The following is a 23,325-nucleotide window of genomic DNA, read 5'->3' as shown; positions in this document are numbered from 1 at the left end:
GGGACAAGCTGCTGTGAGGAAGTCATTGTGGATAATGATGCCATGGAGCTGGGCTGCACAGCAGGGCAAAGGGGAACCTGAATCAAATCTTCCTTATTTTTCTGCCTGTTGCAATCACTTCCTCCTGGAAGGTGAGCATCCAGCTGCCAAAGGTACTGTGGTCTCAAGAGCAACCACACAGAAAGAAGGCAGGTGATGGAGGCTCCTGCACTGCATTTGTTACAAGGCATGTGTGTCTAAGACCTCTTTTAATCTTAGTCAAATATTAAACTACCGTGTGGTTTACCCCCTCGAGTCATCCTTGGAATAGCTATTTCCAGACTGAGAGCAGACACTTCAAAGACAGACAAAAGTTAACAATGACTCACTGTTTCAGGACCCCTTTAAAACACTCCCAGGTTATAAAATCACACACCCTACTTTCCCTTCATGCTAACATGAATAATACATGTCTCAGCTGAAGCTGTGGGAATTTATTCATTTTGCAGAAGATGAGATCAGTAATGGGATTTTGAAGTTAGGAAAGCAAAAATTGAGTTACCGAGTTGGAAGAAGGGTTGCTGCCTCAGAGAGGGGCTTCTAGTAGAAGTCCTTGATCTTGGTCCCAGTCTTAATCAAAATTTTAATTACTGAATTCCTTCAGAATAAACTGGGCATATTTAGAAACTGTGCTACTGTTACTGAATATACTGAATAAAACTAAGCATGAAATGACTATAAAGACAGTTAGGGTGAACAGCAGAAAACCGTGCAACAGAACTTAGCACAGCCTCCTGTTAAGAGCAAAAGCCAATAAAAACATCTATTCTAAAGGCTAGGCTTCATCGTCTTATGAAGGGGCTCATCCTTTCATAAATAAATAATTTTTTTTTTTTAAGTGGGAGGAGACACTAGAGATGCCAATCAATGAATCCTCCCAGCTCTGTGTTTGTAGGAATTACATTACTCCTATATTGTTTGGCACAAGCAGAAGAGGCATCATGTCCTTCAGGTTTGCAGGAAATCTGTGACAGATTTTGTAACACAACACTACTGCTGAGGTAGATTAAATTATTGCCAGTGAGACAAAAATACCAAACTGCAGTGTTTAGGCACAATTCTGCCAGTGGGGATATCCAAATACAGTCACTGGTTTGCCATGGGGCCAACTGCTCCCTGAGCTCCCTGCTTCTGTGTCAGAGAACTGTACTGAGCCTTATCTGGCTCCACTCTGAAGGCTTTGAATATTTATCCAGGAAAAATCTATTCCAGGCTAAAAACAAGAGAGAATTCCCAGCAGAGCATCTCAGGCAGTGCAGAACAGAAGAAGGAGACAAACTTGTTGCCATTTTTATTTCTTCTGCATGTATTTAGATGTTTAAATACAACAAAACAAGCAGGGTCAGCTCCCTCTTTACTGCTTACATGATCTGCAGGCAGGTTCAAAATATCTGGTTCGTAAATGGAGTGGGAGACACCCACACTTCTTCAGGCAAAGACTCATAAAGCCAATGAGGACAGCAAACATCTCTTTGCTCTGCAGATATTCATATATTCTCTTATCAATTTTCAAGGTTTATTTTGTACGTTACCACTGCCAGATCAAAGCAATTCTCTTTTCCTAACGGATGTCAGTACTATACAAATGTCAACATCAGGCCATATAAAGTCATGAGAGGTATGGAAAAATTATATTCCCACAATATTATCCTCCTGTCATGCTTGTGACAGCCAGGAGGCAGAAATCATGTCTCTAAGGACTCTCAAGAAATCCTGTGAGGATACACAAGGCTGGATCAGAGTTACAGAAAAAAACAGCAAGAATTGAAATGCTGGACACCAAAGTGGTCTCCCAAACCACAAAGCCAACTGCTGTTTGATGCATAGCTGCTGCTCACCACCCCCTTCTGAAGACATACCATGAAATGCCATCTCAGATTTGCTGTTGTTATTTTAAGTGATGAAATATTTCATTGTAAATTATGTCCAAGCAAATTACCAACACTCCCAGCTTTCCTAAGGACAATGGCAGAGGGATAAGAGCAGTTTGCCCAGGGGTTTTAGGACTATTTACAGACAGAGGGGGTGGATGACACAGGTGTATGTATTGAAGAGAGGAATTTGATCATGGATCTGCAAGTAAAAGCATGAAGGGGAAAAATGTATGGGCAGGCAGCCTTTGCATTCCTGTGGCTCCAAACAGCACCGTCCTGCAAGGCAAGGGCACTGCAAATGGACCATAGCTAACCTATATGAGACTGAGGAGAACAATGAAGTGCTGCTCAGGAGTGGGGGATGATTACTTCAAATTTTCACTGCTGAGGTAGCAGAGGTCCTGCTGCTCAGGCAGCCTCCAGGTACGATCCCAAGTGCTTTTGCTGAAAAAAACCAAAAAGTACTGTGTCCCAAGAGCAGGGAATTCATGATTTCGGGATGCCTGCACTGAGCACAAAACCTCTTGCAGCAGCAGCGGCGGTGGGCACTGCAGACAGGGCTGCAAGGCTGACTCATTTGGGTTAGCGAGACACGGGCTAATAGTGCCAGTGACCACACCGGAGCACAAGGGCGACTGCCACAGTACACAGATCACCTGCTTCTCGGCTTCCAGTTCCTTTGGAACAGCCTTAACACGGGGATGCAGCTAGCACCCAGCAGGTGGGATGCTCGCCTGGAGTGGCTGCCCCCGCACCTGCGGGAGCGAGAGAATCCATCTCGGCGCTGCTCCAAGGGGAGTAGAAGATGGTATCAGCTTGCATCTCCTCCCCTTCCTCTTACGCAATTCAGCATGCAAGGGAGTGACTTGATTTTTTTTCCACTCTCTCAGGGAGTTGGTTTTCACTTCCTGTGCTCGCCGAGCCTTTGTCTCCGCTGGACGCAGCTGGAGGCGCACCTGAGGGGGGAAGGCACAGCGGGGCGGCGGGGACACCCCGCTCCCAGCAGCAGCTTCAGCGGAGAGCGCCCAGGTGGGGCTGCGAGCACATGCCTGGGGGTGAGGTGCAGGGCCAGGGGACACCTCGGCTGCCTCGGGGCGAGCCGCAATCCAGAGCGCAGCCTCGGCCATGCTCCGGCTGTCTCTCGCCCCGGGTTGGCACGCACTTGAACGCTGTCCCTCTTAGCTTCATATGTCTTCTCCCTTCCTTTAGGAAAGGATTGAAGTCCTAAGACTGAGAATCGGGGCGCCAAGATGGCCAGAAGGAGCCCGGGTCCGTGGTTTGTACCCTGGGTCTGCTTGGTGCTGGTGTTGGACTTGAGCGAAGGGCAGAAGGAAAAGCCCTTCGGTGAAATGTGCCTGGAGAACTTTACGGCAGGGCTGCCGGATTGGGTGCTGGACACAGACGCCTCCGTCCAGAATGGAGCCACCTTCTTGTCGTCCCCCATGGTGCACTGGAGCAGGGACTGCATGAGAGCCTGCTGTAAGGACCCCGCTTGTAACCTGGCTCTCGTGGAGCAGGGCCCGGGCTCGGAGGAAGACCGCATCCAGGGCTGCTTTCTCCTCAATTGCCTCTATGAGAAGGCTTTCGTTTGCAGGTTTGCCAGGAAAAACGGCTTTCTCAACTTCTTGAAGAAGGACGTGTACGATTCCTACCTGGCAATGCAGAATCACAGACCTAGTGGTAAGGTGCCCGTAATGGATCCCTGCAAACCGGGTCTGGAAGAGCATTAATGGTTCCTTGGTGCCAGCTCCTCCGGCCATCATATGAGCAGCAGTGCTGCCAAGCACTCGGGGTAGAATGATGCTAAAGATGGTGTTTCTGTGTTGTCTTCTGCCACAAAGGTTTTCCCAAACCCCATTACTCATTTTCAAGATCTGCACCTCAGTTTACTTGTTAGTGAATGAATACAGAATCTCTCTTTAACCTGTTTGAAGCAGGTGGAGTGTGTGATTACCAAAGTCAGAGTTTTTGCTACTTGACAATGTAGAGAAAAAGGTGTTATTTTTCTTCTCCCTTCCCATGGCCTTTGAGGCTGGAAAGTGAAATCCTCTAAAAATCTACACATAACCAGGTTTTAAAGGGCTGCATTAATCTCTTAATTGCTCAGGGGCTGGAGGCAGGATGCAATCCACTTACCTTTATTTAACAGCAGCCCGGATGATGAGGTGCGTCAGTATTTCTCTGCTTGTTGGGGCTGGTCACTGCTGCTGGGACAGGAACAGCTGGGGGAGACTGGTCATTAAATTTCCCCTTTGGAGGTGGGTTTCTCTTCAGCAATCCCTGTTTCCCTGCTCTAAAAGATTGCACCTGAACACAAGGAGCCAGATGAAAAATGAACTAATCTGAAGCTGGCCACCTGCCATCTCCAAAGAACTGCAGTGTGCTCAGAAACACTAAAAATAGGGGACAGCAGCTTCTCCTTTTGCCCCCTCCTTCTGTGTTTTGGTGGAAGCCTAAGAAGACTGGCATGTTTCTAGCCTGGCTGGGTCTTTGGCAACCATTACCAGTTTATCATTTGTTGGTCCCTGGGCAGGGTTGTTAGGGGATATCTCTATGGGTAATCCTCCTCACACCCCCTCCCAGCCCACCTGTGGGAAGGAAAGGATCTGTGAGGATGGCAAGGGGAGCACCAGGTGGGTGCAAGGGCTTGATGATGTGAGCTGAGTAGATCTTTGCCCTTCTGCTGGGATGTAGCAGTCTGAGGCCTTGTGGGTGCTGGAGGTGGGAAATGGCCCCAGACTCCACAATGACCACTTCTCCATCCTGAGTAGCAGTGTGAGGGGTTTGGAGCAGGGCACAACTTCTCTGAAGCAGCCCTTGGGTGTTGCTGGTTTGAACAGCAGTGTGGCAGAAGTGGTCCTCTGGTTCTCTGTCCCTACTCGTGGCTTCCTACTGGATTTTAGGGTCTTCTGGTAAAGGTGTCTGACTGTTTCAGTAGTTCTCCTGCACCTCCTTTCCAGGCTCAAAATCCTTTTCACAGGAGCTGCAGTTAGGGAGGAACTGAAGGCCACATCACCAAGACTGGAGGTGGCATGCTGGCAGCTGTCTAAACTCCTATGTGTTTTGCTGTAGGAGGAAAAGGGGATGCATCATCTTTAGTACATCCTGATTTCACAAGATTAGATTAAAATATAATGTACTGTTGAGCAATTCACTCTTTACCTCTGTGGAGCAGTGCCTCATACAAGAAGACTGCAGGCCCCTTGTCCCTTGACTGGTCCCAGGGTCTGGCATTCCATGTGTGCGAATCTTTAGAAAGTGTTCCAGGGTCACCGACCTCTCCATGTGACCAGCAGTGACATATTTGCTAAAATATGGCACCGAGCTGCAGCACCCCAGACACCAATATGAAGTTGCTGTCTTGCAATCCATCCCTAGTGCTCCTTTCACCAATCCTGGCTTGGCTGTGGTGGGACAGGAAGACCCAGGAGGGCTTATCAGTGAGAAGTGAAAAGCACTCCAGAAATGCAGTTCGGATGTCTCTCCTTACTCTCATGGGGCTTGTGCCTCAGACTGCTGTGGGTGTAGGAAGGGCTCGGTCTCTTCTACAGCTGTCTTTGACTTTCAGAGGGTGCTGGGTGCCAGGCAGGTCTCCAGCTGTTGTGACAGACGCTGGGCAGCTTGCCGCTGTTTTTTGGGTCAGGCTGCGATGTTTGTGCTGTGCTTTTATTGGAAAAGCGTTCTCCTCCTCTCTGAAATTTTTAGGCGTTGTCTTTTATACTAAAAGCTTTCTGAGTAACCTTGAATGACACTGGAGGGCTAGCAGGGGAAAGAGACCAAGGGAGTTATCTTACTGGAGAAATAACTGAGTCCTCCTCCCTACAGCAGTTGATGAGACCCTTAAAAATGCAGATGTCCATTTTGATTCAGATATAAACCAAAGAAATCTAAACCAAAACCCCAGGCCCTTCCAGCCTTGATGCTGAAATTGGGTCCATGCAGGACCTGTCTGGACAGGAAGGTGGATGCCTGGCTGTCACTGAGGGGGAAAAGGGGAAGGGCACAATGGAGCAGGTGCAGGAGGCCAGGTGAAGGAGCCTCTGGGCACTGAGTGTGTCCTCCTGGCAGCATAAGGAAGCTCTACTGCATTTTTGCTTCTTGACCTTTTAGGGATGCGTGAAGAGGCCAGGTGAAACAAGCATTAAAGGAAGCCAGTTTTGGCATATCAGGTCTTCCTCCCAAAATCTTGGCCCAGGTTTTGGACTGGAGACAAAACTGTGTAGTTTTCTTGCTGTTGCACTGTATCACTGCTAAAATGTCAAGTTTTGTGACTACTCTGGATCCCAGGTTACTGGCAGCCCCCTGTTTCTGGCCCTAAGGGTCTGCAGGAAGCTTATCTGCTGCTTTATCATGCATTCCTTTCCTGTGTGTGCTGCTGTCAGGTGTCCTAGGAGCCTTTACCTGTATCACTCTTCCAACACCCTCTGCAATGATAAGAATTAAATGCATGTTTTTTCTGGTGAATAATGAAATACCCAGTTAGTGATTCCAGTGGGTGTCATTAAACAGAAAAGTCACAGGTTATGAGACCCACAGTACTACTGCTACTACAGGGAGCAGACCTGTTGAATTAAGAGGTTTATATATGTTTAGGAGGAGGCTAGGTAACTCTAGTTACCTAGGAGACTAGAAAGCACACAGCTGGGGGCTGCTGAAGGGACAAATTTAATCTTGGAGTATTTCTGAAGCCTGATGGAAGTAGCTGAAAGCTGGGAGAGCATATTCTTGCAGTGCTCTTTTTCAAGCATCCACAGCGATGGATGGCAAGTGAACCCATGGACAGGGGTACCTGCTCTAACCCACTGTGGCCACTCTTACAGCGTTATGACTTCAGAAAAACCTGTGGCTACAGGCAACAATGAATATAGCTGAAATCTGGGTTCTGCACATCTTCTGAATTCATTTTCAGTATTTTGCAGAACAAGAGCTTGTGAATTCTTTGTAAGCTGGTGACGACAGCTTGGCACCGTCTCTTGTCTGTTTCAGCTAACGTACAACCTGAAGTCTCTGATGTTATTGTTAAAAGGCATGATCTTCTTAAATGATTCCTGAGCCTGAACTTTGGTGCGAGTTTTCTGCCTGGCTCATCCGGGAGGGGCAGGCTCACCATGCACTTTATTGGTTATAATGGAGCCCAGTGTTTAAGTAACTAGCCCAGCTTATTCTGGTCTAGGCAAACCAGTTTTGGGTGTGAAACTGGAAAATAGCCTCCCTGAACCTTTGTCCATTTCTTGAACTGAACCGTCTGTGGTTGTTTTGAAATGCTCAGTGACACTCTTCTACTCCTTTTGAATTCAGGGCTTGTGAGTGGGAGACAGGGAGTTTTTGGGAACCACAGGGTTCTAATCAGATATATCTGCTCCTGCCTCACCACGGAAGGAGATTTGCAGGCTAGAACTTCAGTAATGCATTCCAAAAGGAGAGATCTCCAAGAGTAAAGCTCATCCCTCCTCAAATGTTTGGTCCCATGCTGGTTTCCATTCTGTGGACAACTAAAATGAGCAGCACTGGTATCACAACAGGTCCCCCTTTGGCTGATGCTGTTGAGCCCTGAGCCAGCTGCTCATCCTTAAGCTCAGGCCAGGAGATGGGAAGTTGCACAGTCAGTACACACAGAACAGATTCAGAGGCTAATGTGTACTGGAAGGGTCCTGGAAGACCATCTGGTCCAGCTCCCTGCTCAGAGTGGGTGATGTGGGGCTTCCACTCTGCTTGCTGTGAAATTAGTGTTTGTCATGCAGCATTTACTGAAGTGGCTACATCATGTCCTGTCTCCAGAGCTCCAGTCTCCTCAAAGAGTACAAACCAATCTTCACTAAAATGGCATAAATACCTGTGGGAGAATCTTTCCCTCTGCCTGCCAAATAGGACTGATTTCCCACAATCTGAGGAAGGATGGAGGGAACCTAGTGACAGCAGCATCTTATGTTATTCTGAAAATATAATCCATTCTGTCATACTGTATTGTTTTAGAGAGGTTAAGTTGATCTGCTCTGTGCACCACTTACAAACCTCTACAAAAACCTCTAGAAACTAATGCTGAGAGCTGCTTGGCTGTGCATGAGTTGTTAGAAAACTGTATGGCTTTATCATGACTGTGTTTTCTGCCCAGCAAGCATGAAGCCCTAAAGAAAGAGCCTGTATTTCTCTTTCTCCAGGCACTGCATTGTGTTGCCTTGTTCCCTTTCCTCTCTTTCCACCTCAGGCAAATTAATACTGTGGCAGCAGTGTTAGCTCTTCATTACCTCTGCCCATGGAAATGGAGAGTTTTCTAGTGTGGATGGGTGAGGAAGCTGTTCATTTTTTAATGACTTCCCTGGAGGCAATGCAGGAGGAGAACTTAAGCATTTATGGGAAAAGCCACACTGCTGCCCACCTGCTTTTGCACCAGACAGGTTCTGCTGGCTTCTGACTCTTGTAATCTCCAAGGTCCCATGTCTCATGGATGCTGGAATTTGAGTGGTCTAATTTTTGCTCCTGTCTCTGCTCCTGGCCTGGTCAGTGGCTTTGAGCAGTGGCTTTTGTCCCCGGTGAGGTCTTTCCCTTGCCTGGTCTCCAGTGCAAACCACACTTGTCTCACTTGCAAATTGCTCCTGCAAAGACAGTCAGCAGAGGGCTGTAAGGGCCCCTCAGTCACCACCAGAAAGCTTTCCAGCTCTTTCTAGTGACAACCTCAAATCTTTCTGAGGTATTTTTAAACATTGTTTTGTAGTCTCAGCTACTCAGGGTATATCTGCATGAGCTCTGGAATGGAGGAAATCTGGTTTTCTATAGATCTCAAGGGCAAAAGCTAATATCTGAATTGCAGAAGAGAAAAACCTCCAAACTGTGAGCTTTGCAAGTACATTCTGCCATGGGATTTCAATGGTGCCTGCATAGCAAGGTCCCTAGTGGGGTCTCTCCCCCACATGGATGCTTACTTTTGAAGCCCTTGTAAAAATTTATTATCTTTTAAATTTCTATTTCTCCATCAATTTTAGTTCAAGTTAACTCATTAGAGGTGAAGCCAGACAAGCCACTGAACAAGAAGAAATTTTTTAAAAAGCGAAAATCAGGGTCTCAGGCATGAATACAATGAGAGTAATGAAACTTTTTAAAGCAATTTGGATTCCCTCTATCATACTTTCCTCTGGAATCATGAAGAAAAGAGACATCCCCTACTGATGTGTTATATAAATGGGAGAGGAAATTGTCGTTTATGATGTGACTCCAGGAGTATGTTTCGCAGTAAAAAGCATGCCACAGACAGCATCATAAAGCTTTAACCTCCCTGTTAATTACAGAGATTTACAGCAGAAACTTTCCATGGTTGAAAGATCATTATAGCAAAGGTAACTTTCATTTTTCCTGCAGACTTTCAGAGCAAAACAGAATAGAGTCTCCATTGTACGAGCAGTTTGCTGATACTCACTCTGGGTTGGTCAGCACTTGGTTCTAAAGCTCAGGTGGAAAATAGCCACCTGCAGTCAGTGTGGCTTCCTACAGACAGTGTGGCAGAAATACTCCAAAGTCACTGAAATTTCAGGCATTCTAAGGAGAAAAGGGATAGACTTGAAAAACAAGTCCTTAAATTCTAGTAAGCATTACTCCTTGGCAGTCACCACAAATAAAGAAATACTCTTCTTCTGGATGTGAAGAGAGTCAGTAAATTTGGCTGATCAGAGATGGGAACTGGAGAAGTTGCTGACCTATTGAATAGAACTTAGTTTTTACTCAGTCATACAACCTACAACCCAAAGTAGCTGCATGTTTGGCCTGCAATTTTTTGTTTAAAGTGTACATGCTTACCTATGTCAAGGAAAAACATGATTTGGAGTCACGAGTTAAGGATCAGCCTCTGTGTTGTTGAAAAACTGGTCTTTTCCTTGTGCAATTGCACTCACCTACAGGGCTCACCCTGGCAGGAGGGTGGCAGGGAGTAGGCTGCCTTTCTCCCTGCCAGGCTCCTGCTGTTTGCCTAGCAGGAATGGCAGGAATGTGTCCCCTTTCCAGAGCTTGCAGTGGTGTGTACAAGGTGACAAAAGAAATAAGTGGCCTGTTTTAATGTCAGGTTTGTTTGTACATATGTCTTGTATTAAATGTCCCTTCAATATACTGCAGCAAGAGTCAGCAGCTGGGATCTGAATCCAGATACACAGGACTCAAACAGGAAATTAGGAGCAAGTCTGCATCAGTGAATATCATCAGCTAAAGGAGTAATTTTCTAAGGGGTTTGGACACTAATCCTCTCCTTCAGTCACAGTCAATATAACAGTGTAATGGCAATTTCTATCTAGCTTATAAATGATGGTTGGTGCCTTTACAAAAGACTCAGGCTGAGCAGGATCACTGAGTCTTGGACTTGGTACAGGTGCTGCCAGGTGGAGTTTTACAGGCTGAGCTATGCACAAAGCCTGTCAACAGAGACGTCCAGGCCAGAAGGAGTTATGAGTCAGGCTCAGTGGTGTCATAGTATAGGCTGTTCTTGCTGGCACAGGCAGGGAGCAGTTTACATCTCTTCTACTTACAGTCTGAAAAAAGCATTTAATAGATTGTGGAAGATGCTGGTAAGCTAATCCATGGAGTTTTACAAAAATAACAATCTCGTTAATTTTTTTTTGTGCTGTTTTAAAGGCATGTATGTCAGAGAGTGGAGTGAAAGATGAGCTGGAGGAGAAATATTTCCCATCCAAGTCCCACATTGTCTAGCTCTGGCTAAATACACTAATGTTGTGCTTAGAGATAGTGGGAGGAACTATGAGAGTCAGTTCCACATTCTTCCACACCCACATCAGGCTGTCTCACTAAGTGAAGGGCGGACATTGCTCTGTGTTCTTCTGCAAGGATGTGGTCCCACTCCCAGAAGCACAGTGGCTGTAGCTACAAGGCCACCCTCTTATGGTGGTTCCTGTGGACAAAAGTGCCCAGGGAGCCAACTGGCTCAAAGAGACTGCCATAGTGGGTTGTGGACTTATTAAATTAGTGAAGGCATTATTAACAGTACTGATTGCCTGTTGCTTGCTCAGGCTGCAAGGAGCATAGCTCTATAAAAGTGTTTTCCTTTCAGCAGTTGAATTCTGGATTGATTTAGCCTGGAAGAATCCCCTTCCCTTGTCTTCCTGTAATGGAGACAAGGACTGGACCCTTCAGTCTCTTACCCAAGCCTTGTTCTGCATTCCTTCTGCAGATGACCACCCTCCAATAGCCCGTGCTGTCAAGGACATGAGGGTACAGCCAGGGGAGCCAGTGATGCTGAGAGGCACAGAGAGCACGGATGACCATGGGATAGTCAGCTACGAATGGAAACAGATCCTTGGCGACCCTTCTGCGGAGATGAAGGTAGGGAGCTGCAGGGAACAAGCAGCTTGCTCAGTGGCACCTGTGGTCTGCACTAGGTTGGTCAGTCAGAGCCCTGACTTAAAGGTCACCTTGTTCAAGTCAGTCCACACAGGAGCCTGTTCCCAAAAACTGTAGAGCACTCCTTGTGGTTGCCCTCCCTCTCTCACACACTATTTAGAAGTGTCATTTTTGGCTTCATTAGGTCTCAGGTTCCCTGCACAGGATGTTGTCACAAGCTTTCCTGAGCAACACCTGACCTGCCTGGGTGGGAGCAGCTGTGAGGGCAGAGCTTCCATGCAAGAGCTGCCTCTGGTCCCAAGATCCTACAGTTCAGTGAAGGGCCTTCTCTTAGTTTTAGTCTGTCCATTTCAGTGCATCTTCTCTTCTGTCTCTGAACAGTCTGGTCTCAGGCTCTGCTTCTGTTCTTCTGGGGCTTTTCCTGGTCTTTGCTTCTCTTTAAATTGTTACGATCTTCCTCCTATTTTATCTGAGCTGGAGCAGAGATCCAAGATCTCTGGGGTGTGAGCACTGCGTATTTGCTAGATGTTAAAAGTGGATTGTGGCTTTAGAAGGGCCACAATAATTAAAAATATAATTTTAAAATTATTTATTTTAAACTTCTGCAAAATGCTTTGGAAAGCCATGGAGATCTTGTGGCACCTTTTGGAAGAATTAGCAAATGAGTACATCAGGCCCACAACTGATTTTGAGCAACAGCAGTGACAAACTCTAGAGTGCCAAGGGGTCTGTGTAATTCAGCGAGTGCTCCTTTTCTTTTCCCTTTGCCCTAGCCCAACCAATGCAACTTCTTCGGCGGGGGAGGGGATCCCCTAATATTAAGTTGTATTAACTACATAAAAATTATATATGGCAAGGCTGTGTTCTTTTGAAACCTAATCAAAACCAGATATAGTATGGAAATGAAGGTCCAGAAAAGTTTGTGTCAATAATATTGTAGCTTTCTCTTCTGACAAAATAATTAAATACAGCTGTCTTATTCCCTATGTACTAAATAAATGATTCATAATGATTAATAATGGGTTTTAAAAAGTTTAAAAGTTTTAAATTTAGTTTTAAAAAGTTAAGTAAAAACTACAGGTATTTCTGTCCTCTCTGAAGAGTTTTATTTTCCCTTGTGCTTTCACGATGCTCCAAAACATGAAATATCTAATTATGCTTGTGGTACTTGTTCTCTCTCTATTCCAGTTGGGTTCCAGTCCATGGGTTTGGGGGGGATTGTCTGGTACTGAGACATTTTTCATGCCAGACATCTGCTCAAAGGTTTCCATCCAAGTTCCTTTCTCCCTAATGCAGGAACATGAACCTTGCATAGCTTTAGTCACTTCTTCCTTAGAAGTACTTTTCTCCTACATAAGCCTTTCTTTTGCATTCTCAGAAGCATGAAGAAGATCAGGTAGAAATCTCCAACCTCCAGGTGGGGACTTATGTCTTCCAGCTCACTGTCACGGACACTGCACAACAGCAAGACTTCACCAACATCACCATCATGGTGTTGAGCTCTGAGCAGACAGAAGGTGAGCCTGAGCCCACACATATCTATCTGGAGTCCTTGAGCCTGGGTGCTGCTCTGGCATTATTGGTGCTCTTCTCAGAAGGGTGGATGGGAGAAGAGCACAACTAAGAGCCTGAACTTGCATGTCAGCCTTTTCCCAGTAATAGCCTGCACCACTAGTGCAAGGTCTCTGCATTCATAGTGATCTGTTTTGGAGTTTTCATGTACCCTTGCAGGAGATGGTACCTGCAATAACTCCATCTGCTCTGTCTGTCATTGCTCTCTGCTTGGTGACACCAGAGTGGATGAAGCTTGGGGTGCAACTGAGGTTGCCAAACAGGAGAATGTGAAAGGTCTTGTTGACTCTGTGGTTTTGCTGTGAAGACCCTTAGGTTGCAGGGTAGGTGGAGTCATCTGCAGGGCATTCAATGTATCCCTGGATTTATTTTTTTTCTTTAATAGCTTTATTTAACGATGAAAATGTTTAGCATTACAAGTGTATTAGGGTAAGGAGTTCTTGGACAAATGGTTGACTAGTAGCTAAGCAGGGGATGTCTCCTACCTCAGGTACCATAAAAATATAAGAGCAGCCATGTCAAGTGATGCTAAAGGTCTGACCAAAGTCCAATACACTGCATTCAACAGTGTGTAGAGGTTGGTACTTTGGAAAGAGTGCAAGAACATGACATGCTATCAGTAAATTTCTACTATGCTTGAATAATCCCCAAGGATTTTGCAGCTAGGAGATGTTTTTAAGCAGAAGATGGTGTCTTTGTGTTTAATAATATACAAATCCCTTTTTGACCTCATGTAATCTTTGAAAAGCAGCAACCTCCTGAAGCAGGGCGTTTCACAGCTTAACTATGAGCTGTGTGGGGATGCAGCTCCTTTTGTTTTATGGATGTGGCACCTTCTAATTCGTTTTTGTGACCCTCCCTTTCATATAAAAAAATAATTTCATTATTCCCTACTCTCCTTCTCTATGTTGGTCAAGATTTTATAAACCTTTCAGACATGTCCTTTGGAAGATTTTGTTTGCCTTCACATATACAAAGCAGAAACTTTTCCAAAGGACTTATCTAACCCAGACCCTTTTGTGTTAACTTTCTTGATAGAGCATTGTTTGACTCCAAAGAAGGTGGGTTGGTGTCGGGGATCTTTTCCACGCTGGTTTTACAACCCGAGCCTTCAGCAGTGTGAGGAGTTCATTTTTGGTGGCTGCAAGCCCAACAAGAATAACTACTTACGGGAAGAGGAGTGTGAGCTTGCCTGCAAGAATGTTAGAGGTGAGTCCTTCAAAAATCCAGCCCCCTATTTCTCATAGGATGGGGATGACCCTATGGACAAGTACTGCAGCCTCTTGGCTGACACCTAGTTAGAGCCCAGTAAGCTGAGGAGCCTGGGCTAATTATGGATGGGCAGTCATTGCCTTAAGCTGCCAACGTATCTGACCCAGCTCCTAAAGCACTGGACAGTGTGCTCTGCCTGCAGAAGCTCCCATCAAATCTTTGTGTTGCATCTGAAGCCTAAATTCAGAGAGCAGCATTGTGCAGTTGGGGGCCAGAAGTGCTTCACTTTCAAAATTAAATTAATCTCCCTCCTTGCCACCCTCAAGCCGCTGAGAACAATTTAGTGCTGCTCAGATAAATGGGCTGAGCATGTGCCAGGCCATTGCAGTGCACAGCTCAAGAAGGAGGTTAAAGCCTTGGAAAAGAAAGACAATTGTGGTGGGGAGTTCCCCTGTACTCCTTCAGGCTTGCCTCAAGTAGGTACAACTCATCTGGATCTCTGGGCATCCATATTTCACCTCTGTAAACCAGGGCCTCCTTCCAGAAAATATGCTCTTCTCATGTGATATATGAAGGCAATATAAAGCTGATCTTAAGCTGACAAAATGCTGTGGAAAGTTTATTCTATGTTATTTTTTTCCCTTGTCTCTTCAGGTTCTGTTGGTGGGCGACAGCAGCCAGGTGAGTTTCCCACAGGACAATGTAATCCTACTGCAAGCTTGGGCTGAGTGTCTCATGTCCATTCCTGTGGCTTTTGATTAGGACTCAGTGTGAGGCACTGGAGACTAATTTCTTTAGTAAGCCTTTCACTTTCATGTCATAGGATAATTTAGGTTGGGGATTACCTCTAGAGGTCATCTGATCCAACCCACTACTAAAAGCAGGCCCAGCTTTGAGTCACCCTTGGTTGCTCAGCTCTTTATCCAGTTCAGTTTTGGGTATCTCTGAAAAAGGAGATTTTACACTTAGTCTGGTCAAACTGTGCCAGTGTTTGATGACCCTCATTATCATTTTTTCCTCTTATATTGAAGGAATATATTCCTCTCTGCTTTCCCTTGTTGCAGCTCCTGTCTGTTGCTGCTCATCCTATTACTGTGCTCCAAAATTAATGTCTCTTCTATAATCTCTGTCTTCTTCTCATGCTAGGTCTTGTGCTCTAGGCTCTTGCTGAGATTTACTCTAGTATGCCAATGTTTTTGTCACTGGAGAGCTGAGAACTGGGCATAGTACTCAGCACTTGGGACCACCTATAGAGCAAAGAGGTTTGAAGCTTTTCCAGCCCAGTGTGCAGGTTTCAGTTTGGCTTTCCTAATTTAATCCCCCATGCTTGGGCAGTGTCTCCGCATTCTTCATGAGTAGCTCATTCTTGCTTCTACCTGCAGTGTACTTCTTTCTGAGAGGAAACATGGCTGTTTCCAGAGTAATGTTTCCTTTATAAACAGGATTTTTTTTTTTTTTTGAGTCTAGGGTGGCATTGAGGAGAGACCTTTACCAGTCTGCCTTGTTTCTTGTTTGCCAGCCCTATCAGCAGCTTTTAAGTCCTTTGTAAAGCATCTGGCAGGGAGAAACAATGAATTTTAATGAGCTATCTGAACTGTTTCTGATGCAGTATGCAATGGGAACTGTCAGGCCCCCTTCTTCAGATGCAAGGATGGTTGCTGTATCGATGCCTATCTGGAGTGTGATGAAACTCCTGACTGTGCTGATGAATCGGATGAAATGTACTGTGAGCAATGTAAGTACTTTAAATTCTGGCTCAGAAAACCTTACCATCTGCCCAGGAATGGGTCCAATGTAAGTTACAGGTGCTGAGTCAATACTGTTTGGTGTCTTCTGTTCTTATCTCCTGACCCTGCATTATCTCTTTCCACAGTATTATGTTTGCAGGTTCTGCCATTTCCTGTATCTCTGCTGACTGCAAGAGATGGCCTTCCTTCTGTGACGTTTCCTGCCTTTTAATATGCTTTGAGTCTCTTCTCTGCACCTATCTGTAAGACTTCAGGCCTGTCTTTCTGTCCCCTTTCAATATTTTTCTCACTGAATGACCTTACCTGCTCTCTAAAAGTGGAAAATGGGGAAGGAAATCACTATTTCTCCAAGTCTCTCCAGTGGCACAGTCCCCTTAATATCTTCTTATGCTAATGTAAATGCACAGTGGTGAGATGCCCAAATCCACCCCATCTCCTCCCTTCTTCCATCCCTTCCCACCTCTTCTGAATTCTCATAATCTCTTTCCTATATGTGCGTGTTTTGTTTTGTTCCCTTTTTAGATTTGCAAGCCTATGATTCATCTCTATTGCCCTCTCTTATATTCTGCACTAGTGCTCTTTTATATTTCTTAAAACCTGGAGTGACTTTTCCAATACTTCTTGATGGAAAACAAAAATAAGAAAGCAGCCTTTATTTTCCTTAGTTTTGTCTCTGTAACTGTGGATTGGAAATTGAGAAGAGTTTCTTGTTACTACATTTTATTTTTCCCAAGTTCCTTCCTCTCATAGCTTTGAGATATGTAAGAACATCAAATGCTATCTCCCTTCCTCTGGCTTGTGATAGCAAAGGAAGGTGCAGGAAGGCCTTGTCTGCCCATGTCTGCATGGACAGAGGCATTTCTTTTCAACTGGTGAGAGAAGTTTTGACATTAAATGTTTCCCTTGCAGATGCTCGTGAGTTCAATAGACTGCAAAAAATCAATGTCACACATAAGCAAGGTATGTACCATCTAGAGCACCTAGGCTGACCTCTGCCAGCTTTTGGTTTTTTCTTCAGTTTGTTGTTCCATGGTAAAACTGCTTCCCTCTATAAATCCAAAACCAGGTGTAGCATCTGGATAGTCCCTGTACTGAAAATGAGCAATGGCCTGTTCTCTGACCTTGAGGACAGCTACTGACAGCAGGCATTCACTTTCCTGCCTGAACCTTTTCCATCCAGAGAGGTCTCATGCATGTTGCTTGCTGGGCACAGTACCCGACCTGTACACAACCCTGCAGCATGGTTGTTTTTTTTAAATAATGCAAACCAAAGCAGTGTGGGGGACACAGCAATGTCTGTGCTTGATCCCGTATCTTTGCCTTGTTTGTTAAACGGTAGACAGTAGGCCTATCACAGGGCTAAAAGAATATATTCCAAGTCACTTAAATGCAGTTCATTGTAGAGAGGAGACCTGAGCTTATCTGTGGTTTCTGTGTGTCCAGGCTCTTCATGTTCCCTTCTGCCTCCCAGGGAGGACAGGTCATTTCCACAGGGGAGTGAATCCAGGGTTTACCATGATTCCACACTCTGAAAGTTCCTTTTTCTGCTTGCTAGTTGGACTTACGGCAGGTGTCAGCTCATCTTTGCATTGCAAATTTGACCAGCTGGCAACTGAGCAGTGGGGACCAGAGAGCCACTCTTCTGACTATAGATTTCCTCTTCCATGGTGCTTGTGCTCTTTTGTTGTGAGCAGAAAATTTTGCTGCTCTGGGAAGACACTGCTTGGGCTAAAGCACCTCTGCCTTGCTTTGCCAGGCCACTGTGTGGACTTGCCTGATACTGGACAGTGCACCGAGAGCATCTCCCGCTGGTACTATAACCCATTCCTGGAGAAATGTGACCCCTTCACGTACGGGGGCTGTGGTGGCAACAGCAACAACTTTGAACAAGAGGAAGAGTGCATGAAATCATGTTCAGGCATCACAAGTAAGCATACATAGTGGGGGCTGGAGTTTTACTGATCAAACTGGGAAAACCACTTCAGATTAAATTCTGTGGTCCCAAAGAGGCAGTGTCTTGGGAGCTTTCAGTCAAAGCTGCTCTGCTGTCAAACTCTGGCCATGACCCACAGTATGGGCAATCTACAGCATCTTTCTGCAATGCAGCCTGTTATTTCACAGAGCTGGAAAGCATTTTGGGTGCTGATGCTGAAGAAGAGACAAAGAAGGATAACAAAATTAACCAGAGATATGAATCTAACCTCGTATCTTGGCTCCAGGTCTCCCCAAGTGAGGGGGAGAAATTGAAAAAAACCTCAGTGAAAGCCTGAAGCTTTAAACAAAACAGGGAGAGGGTTACACTGTACGCTTGGTACATACTGCTTTGGAGGCCAACAGGAAGAATACTGCCAAACTGTATCTGTTAAGAGGCTAACTACCTCCCTCAGCTACACTGGGCCTCACAGCCTACCCTGAAGGCTCAGAACCACGGCTGTCCAGGAGGGATGCTGTGTGCATTCAGTCACTTCAGAGCACTGGAAATAGGCTCCTCAGAAATCTGTCTTATCCCTTGTTACCAGCCTTCTTTGTAAAACCTTTTTCCCCCCCTCTGTGTTCCCAATTCAGAAGCAGATGTCATTGGTCGAAGATGGGAATCATTTGAGTCCCAAACTGCTATGTTAAGTGAGTAACAATTTTCCCAACCAATCTTTCTTGTTGCTTTTCCTTGTCCTGAAAAATACTTTGTCTTTCTTTGCAAAGAGTAGCCTTCTCTCCCACACCCCTTTTGAAGCTGGGGGAGCTGTGTGGGATTTGTGGGATGCTGGCAGTGGCAAGAGGTACTTCTGTGTGCTGTGCAACTGTGGTCCATTTTTTCCTGTGTCTGTGACTCAGTAGCTCTTACAGAGACTCCTGTTTTTCTTTCCATCAACTTGCATGAATGTTCCACAGTTCAACATCAAAAAATGGAAAGTAAAACTCTACCTAAGGGCCAATTTCACATGAGGACTACTAACTTCTACAAGAAAGAAAGCTCAAGTGGATATGTGAATAATATCAAGTGCTAGACTATGTGGAAATGTGATGACCCTATACAGCCTCTCTACAGCACTAAAAAAGCCCAGCGCTATTGAAATACAAATTATTTTTAAAATGTATTTTTAAAATGTTTTTTGACATGAAGGTTATTGTTCTTAAATCCTAGAGATTGGTTTAATCTTTAAATTCACACTGTCTCTCAAAAGCATCATGTTTGACTGTCTCCACTGATGATGCAGGCGTTTTGTTAGTTGGAGAAGTGCTCACACCACTGCCAAGAGTACTTTCCCACAAACTCAGCCTATCCTCCATAGCTCACTCCCTCAGTGTTGTCCCAGGCAGGAGGTGCCTTCTGTGACTACCCTTTGGTGGCCTCCCTGTTGAGGTATGACACACGGCTGCTGTTGCAGAAGGAGTTGATATTCCTGGGGTTGTCAAACGGCCAAGCCTGCCAAAGTCACGGAACAGCCTTTAGAGGGCGTGGTGCATCTGGGAAATGATGGGAAATACCATTAGGGAGAGACAGGCTGGCTGTGCCATGCAGTTGCCATCTTTCTTCTTTGCTGGTTGTGCAGTGACCACCGTGCTGTCATGTCAGCTGTTGCCTCTTCTCTTTGCCAGCACAATTTCTGCAGCGGCTTTTGTGCTTGCTTTGTCCTGGCCACTCCTGCTGCATCAGAGTTTGTGGAGCACCCCTTCTAACATGTTCATTTATTCCTGCAGGTGCCTTTGAGGTAGTGATTGCTGTGCTCCTGGGGATCTGCATCATGGTGGTCCTGGTGTTCATTGGCTACTTCTTCCTGAAGAAAAGGAAGAAGAACAGCCACCGCCATCAGCCTCCCACGGCTACCAACTCAACCCTCTCTACCACAGAGGACACTGAGCATCTGTTCTACAGCAGTGCCACCAAACCAGTCTGACCTACAGCCTCTCTCTCCAGTTCAACACTGGGGCACTCCCCAAAATTTCTGGAGTTCTGTTTTTAGACACAGGTCTGTGCCTGAAGGACTCGTTCTCTGTGAAGACATTTGGAGCATCAGGCCAAGATTTAACTGTGATTTGGCAGTACTAGTATTTGTGATTGTCTAGGCTAAATGGCTGCTCTGGAAAGTGAGGGACTGGGAGCATTCTGTGGCTCTCTGACATCCATTCATTCCTAACCTCAAACAATCCAGTGAAACTCTGAATTACATCTTTCTTCCTGCTCAAATCTGGGGCACAACTTTGCTCAACTTCCTGAAGGAACCTGTAACTGGATCTGTGTAGCATTGATGCTGGTGAATGGTGCAAGCTCACCAGAGCCAGCAATTTGTTTTCAGTGTCACTTTCTGCCACTTAACCTTGTATTTTCCTCCCCTTTTGCAAGGTGCCCTGCCTTTCAGCAGTCTGCCTGGTCGTGGTGCATCCCTCGAGGTTTGTGGGATTCCCACAATCATTCAGACCTGATCCAAGGGCTCTCTGACACTGTTCGGCAGTTCCTGTTTTCAACATGGACAGAAACAGAAACACCTGCTTAAGTCACTAGGCTTTGTTTTTTAACAGAAAAGCACATCTAGACTTTTTGCTGGCTGGCTGCTGTGTTTCAGTCTCCTGTGTACAGTACGTGTTCACCATTTTTCTCTCTGTGAGTTGCCCTGGTTGCTTTCCCAGTGTTCAGTCTGAACCCAAACACATTGAGAAAATATATATTTATTCTTACATGAAGTAAACATCCGTACTTTTCCTGCTGATTGTGCAGGAAAGCTGCAGCTCTGATTTTACTGCATGTTCCTCTGAGCACACTGCCTGACCTGAGTCCCTGGCATCTCCCAGAGCACAGGAGTGGGCTGGATACCACTAGCTAATATCCGCAGGCTTCCTTGTTCCTGCTGGCTCGTCCCTCCTGATGCAAGATGAGGCCAGCCCAGGTCTGGGAGGTCCAAAGCTCATCTCTGGCCCCAAGGCAGCATGTGCAATCCCCACTTTGCCAATGTCCTGTTCCCAGTCCTGGTCCTATATGTTCCCCTGTAGCCCCTTTGCAATGAGATGCTTCTGAGCTCTGTCCTGCATCTGCTGGTCTGGGCTTGTACCTCAGTGAGCTGAGTATTTCTGTTGAGGCAGAAGAAGCTATTTGTGAAGGGCCTGATGTGCTGTCAGCTGTGGGGCTGGCACCGATCCCTAAATTTCCAGTACCTGCTGCTCTTGAAAAACTGCTGTGAAGAGAGAGGAAACTGGTGTGTGTGTGTGTGTGTGTGTGTGTGTGTGTGTGTGTGTGTGTGTGTGTGTGTAAGAAGCATAAATCTATGTACAGACTTCAGTTTAAAGCTTGTGACTCTTTCAGGGCCAAGGGCACAGTGGTTCTGGAGTGCTCTGGTGAAGCCATTCCCAGCTCAGGACATCGCTCAGGTCCTCTCAAGTGCAGTGGCAGGAGAGCTGCCTCCTTGGGCTGAAAGGAAAGTGCTACCCAGAGTCTGCTGACAATCTGACTGTATGCCTCTCCCCATTACAGGCATCTGCCTCAGCATTCCTGGGTCAGATTCCTCCTTTTTGTGACCTGTCTCATATCATTTTTTCCATCTCTTTGTTTCTCCCACAGCCTATCATGGCCTATGCAATAAACCTAATGTCTTGATTTTTTTTTTTTTTTGTTTTTTTTTTTTTTTGTGTTCTCACTCTGATAATAAAGAGATGTTTGTCTTATCTGGCTTGGTAGTGGTGTCTGAGGAGCAATGACCAGCAGAGGGGGCAGGTACTGTTCCCATGCCTGCTATCTCAGCCCCTTTCATCTGCCTCAGCTGTGGTATCTTGAGAGAGCTGCTGCAGCAGCGGTCCCATGGCTTGGGGAGGGCTGGAAGCAGGGGTGCAACATATGTGGATACCTGAAGAGGAAACTACTGCTTGAGGTGTTCTGGGAGAAAGATTATTACCCACTAAGTCACCCAGAGAGCAAGGCAGGGTGTAACCTGAAACTGGGTTCCAGCTGGTCAGACTGGTTTGGGCTTTGGGTCTGAAACCAAAAGCAGACACTATTCTTCAAACAGGAGTTGCTCTAACTGTGTCTTCAGGCTGGTGATCGCTCAAGAATTGCGATGTAAAGTCAGCTAAATGTAACTGGCTAATTGGCAGTGGGTTTGTATGGCAACCAGGTGGACCTGCCCTGCACAATTGACCTGGCCACCCTGGCTGGGCCTCCGAGTGGTGCTTGCAGCAGGAACGCGTTCTCCCCATTCTGGGCTGTGGGCTTTGCTCTGTCATGACCACACACTTTACACCAGCCCTTCCATGGTGCCATCTCCAGCTACTTACAGGTGTAAGTGCAGACATTATCCCTCCTGTCCCCTGAAGCTCTGCTCTGGGAGCAGCTCTGCTGAGCCCAGCTGAGCTTGGCCGATGGGGTCACCGCTCCCCCCGCGGCGGTAACCCCTGGCCTGGGAGCGCCACCTGAAACCACAACTGCTTCTCTTGACAGTCTCCAGAGAGAGGTGGGTACGTGCTTTGCAGTGTCTTTCACTTACACCACACCTTTGTGTCCCCTGGTGTTGGACACAGCCCTGTTGGAGGCTGCAGGTCCGGCCTGAGCCCTCTCCCGTGCGGCTTCTGGGCCCTCACCCCCCAAGTCCCACCTGCCTTCAGCCCCTGCACCTCCACCTGACACAAGGGCTCCTGCTTCCCAGGAAATCTCAGCTCTTGGAAATTTTCAGATGGGAACAAGAGCCCAGAGTTTGGGACTTTGCAAAATGAGAATCCCACTCCTCAGGGACCAGCAGTGAGGGGAGGCTGCCTCAGGGCCTTACTGCCCAAGCGAGAACAGTGTTCGGTGCCAGCTGAGCTGCCCGATTGCACTGGCTGCGTAAGGCAGGGAGCGCACCCTCCATGTTCCCCAGCTGCCAGGGACATGCAGCTGTGTGAAGCTGCTGGCTGGTTCAGGGCAGGAGGCTCCGAGGTCTGCACCCGCCCCTTGTCCTTGCAGTGTATGCAGACAATGCCTTCCCCACCGAGGTCAGTGTTTTCCGAAGGGTTGTTTGCAAGCCTTGAGGAGCCAGGATCCTGGCAGGCCCCTGCAGCTGCTGCCTCACTGAGGGGAAACTACTGCTCCTTCACATCGTCCAGCCTGCCTGTTGGTGGTGTCCACCTCTGCAGAAGGAAAACTGTGGAAGCTCTCTGTCCTTCCTGAGCAGCAAGGCTGTTTAGTCACCTTGCTTCGACGGTCAGGAAGGAGGATTTGCCTGAGCTTTTGGCTGAGATTATCCCAGCAGGCTGGAGGGGACCTCACAGGGTTTGTGTGGCTTTACTGGCCTGGAAGCATTAGCTCGCAGCTAAACATCCATCGTGTGTCTCTGGCTTCCCTGGGGCACAATGGCTCTGCAAACAAATGCAGCAGCTGCCCTGATACAACAAGGGATGGCTCCACAGTGGCAGGCCAGAATACTGTTCTACACACAAAAGCCACAGTGGGGTAAAACTTTCTGATAGTTGCTTTAGCCCTCAGGCCTAATTTATTGCCTAAGGAAGAAATTATTTTGGTTTTGAGACCAAACTGTTCATTCTGGTTAAAAAGAAGAGCTCTAAAGCTGGGGGAAAGAAGGAAC

General features: G+C 46.5%; 2 protein-coding genes across 3 annotated transcripts in view; one reads left to right on the top strand and one right to left on the bottom strand.

The window, feature by feature from the left end:
* PPP1R14D (protein phosphatase 1 regulatory inhibitor subunit 14D) overlaps positions 1-22,899 on the bottom strand; it is a 40,755-nt gene extending 17,856 nt beyond the window's left edge. The window contains exons 1-2 of the mRNA XM_068193504.1: positions 22,043-22,899; positions 9,325-9,443 (exon numbers count right to left, since the gene is read on the bottom strand). The gene's annotated coding sequence lies outside the window, so the exon portion shown is untranslated. The remainder of the gene's footprint in view (positions 1-9,324; positions 9,444-22,042) is intronic.
* On the top strand, positions 3,069-21,371 carry SPINT1 (serine peptidase inhibitor, Kunitz type 1). Of its 2 annotated transcripts, none has more exons than XM_068193494.1 (10): positions 3,069-3,593; positions 11,080-11,231; positions 12,631-12,766; positions 13,860-14,030; positions 14,688-14,714; positions 15,643-15,768; positions 16,691-16,741; positions 17,538-17,708; positions 18,347-18,403; positions 19,481-21,371. In XM_068193494.1, exons 1-10 carry the CDS (start codon positions 3,164-3,166, stop codon positions 19,675-19,677), a joined length of 1,518 nt encoding a protein of 505 aa, XP_068049595.1. In that variant the 5' UTR covers positions 3,069-3,163; the 3' UTR covers positions 19,678-21,371. The 2 variants fall into 2 exon arrangements, with proteins under 2 accessions (XP_068049595.1, XP_068049594.1); XM_068193493.1 differs by having other exon boundaries at positions 3,074-3,593; positions 12,628-12,766.
* Positions 22,900-23,325: the final 426 nt, after the last annotated feature.

Source organism: Anomalospiza imberbis, chromosome 6 (assembly GCF_031753505.1).
Source record: "Anomalospiza imberbis isolate Cuckoo-Finch-1a 21T00152 chromosome 6, ASM3175350v1, whole genome shotgun sequence".
Taxonomy (NCBI): Eukaryota; Metazoa; Chordata; class Aves; order Passeriformes; family Viduidae; genus Anomalospiza; species Anomalospiza imberbis.
Note: the sequence above shows the minus strand (reverse complement) of the source record. Positions and strands in the feature narration are given on the sequence as shown.

Bases quoted from the DNA above. Each gene is read 5' to 3' on its own strand.
- SPINT1 (XM_068193493.1), top strand. From the start codon at position 3,164: ATGGCCAGAAGGAGCCCGGGTCCGTGGTTTGTACCCTGGGTCTGCTTG. The intron at 12,767-13,859 runs GTGAGCCTGAGC...CTTTCTTGATAG, and splicing joins GAGCTCTGAGCAGACAGAAG to AGCATTGTTTGACTCCAAAG. The intron at 14,031-14,687 runs GTGAGTCCTTCA...TTGTCTCTTCAG, and splicing joins TGCCTGCAAGAATGTTAGAG to GTTCTGTTGGTGGGCGACAG.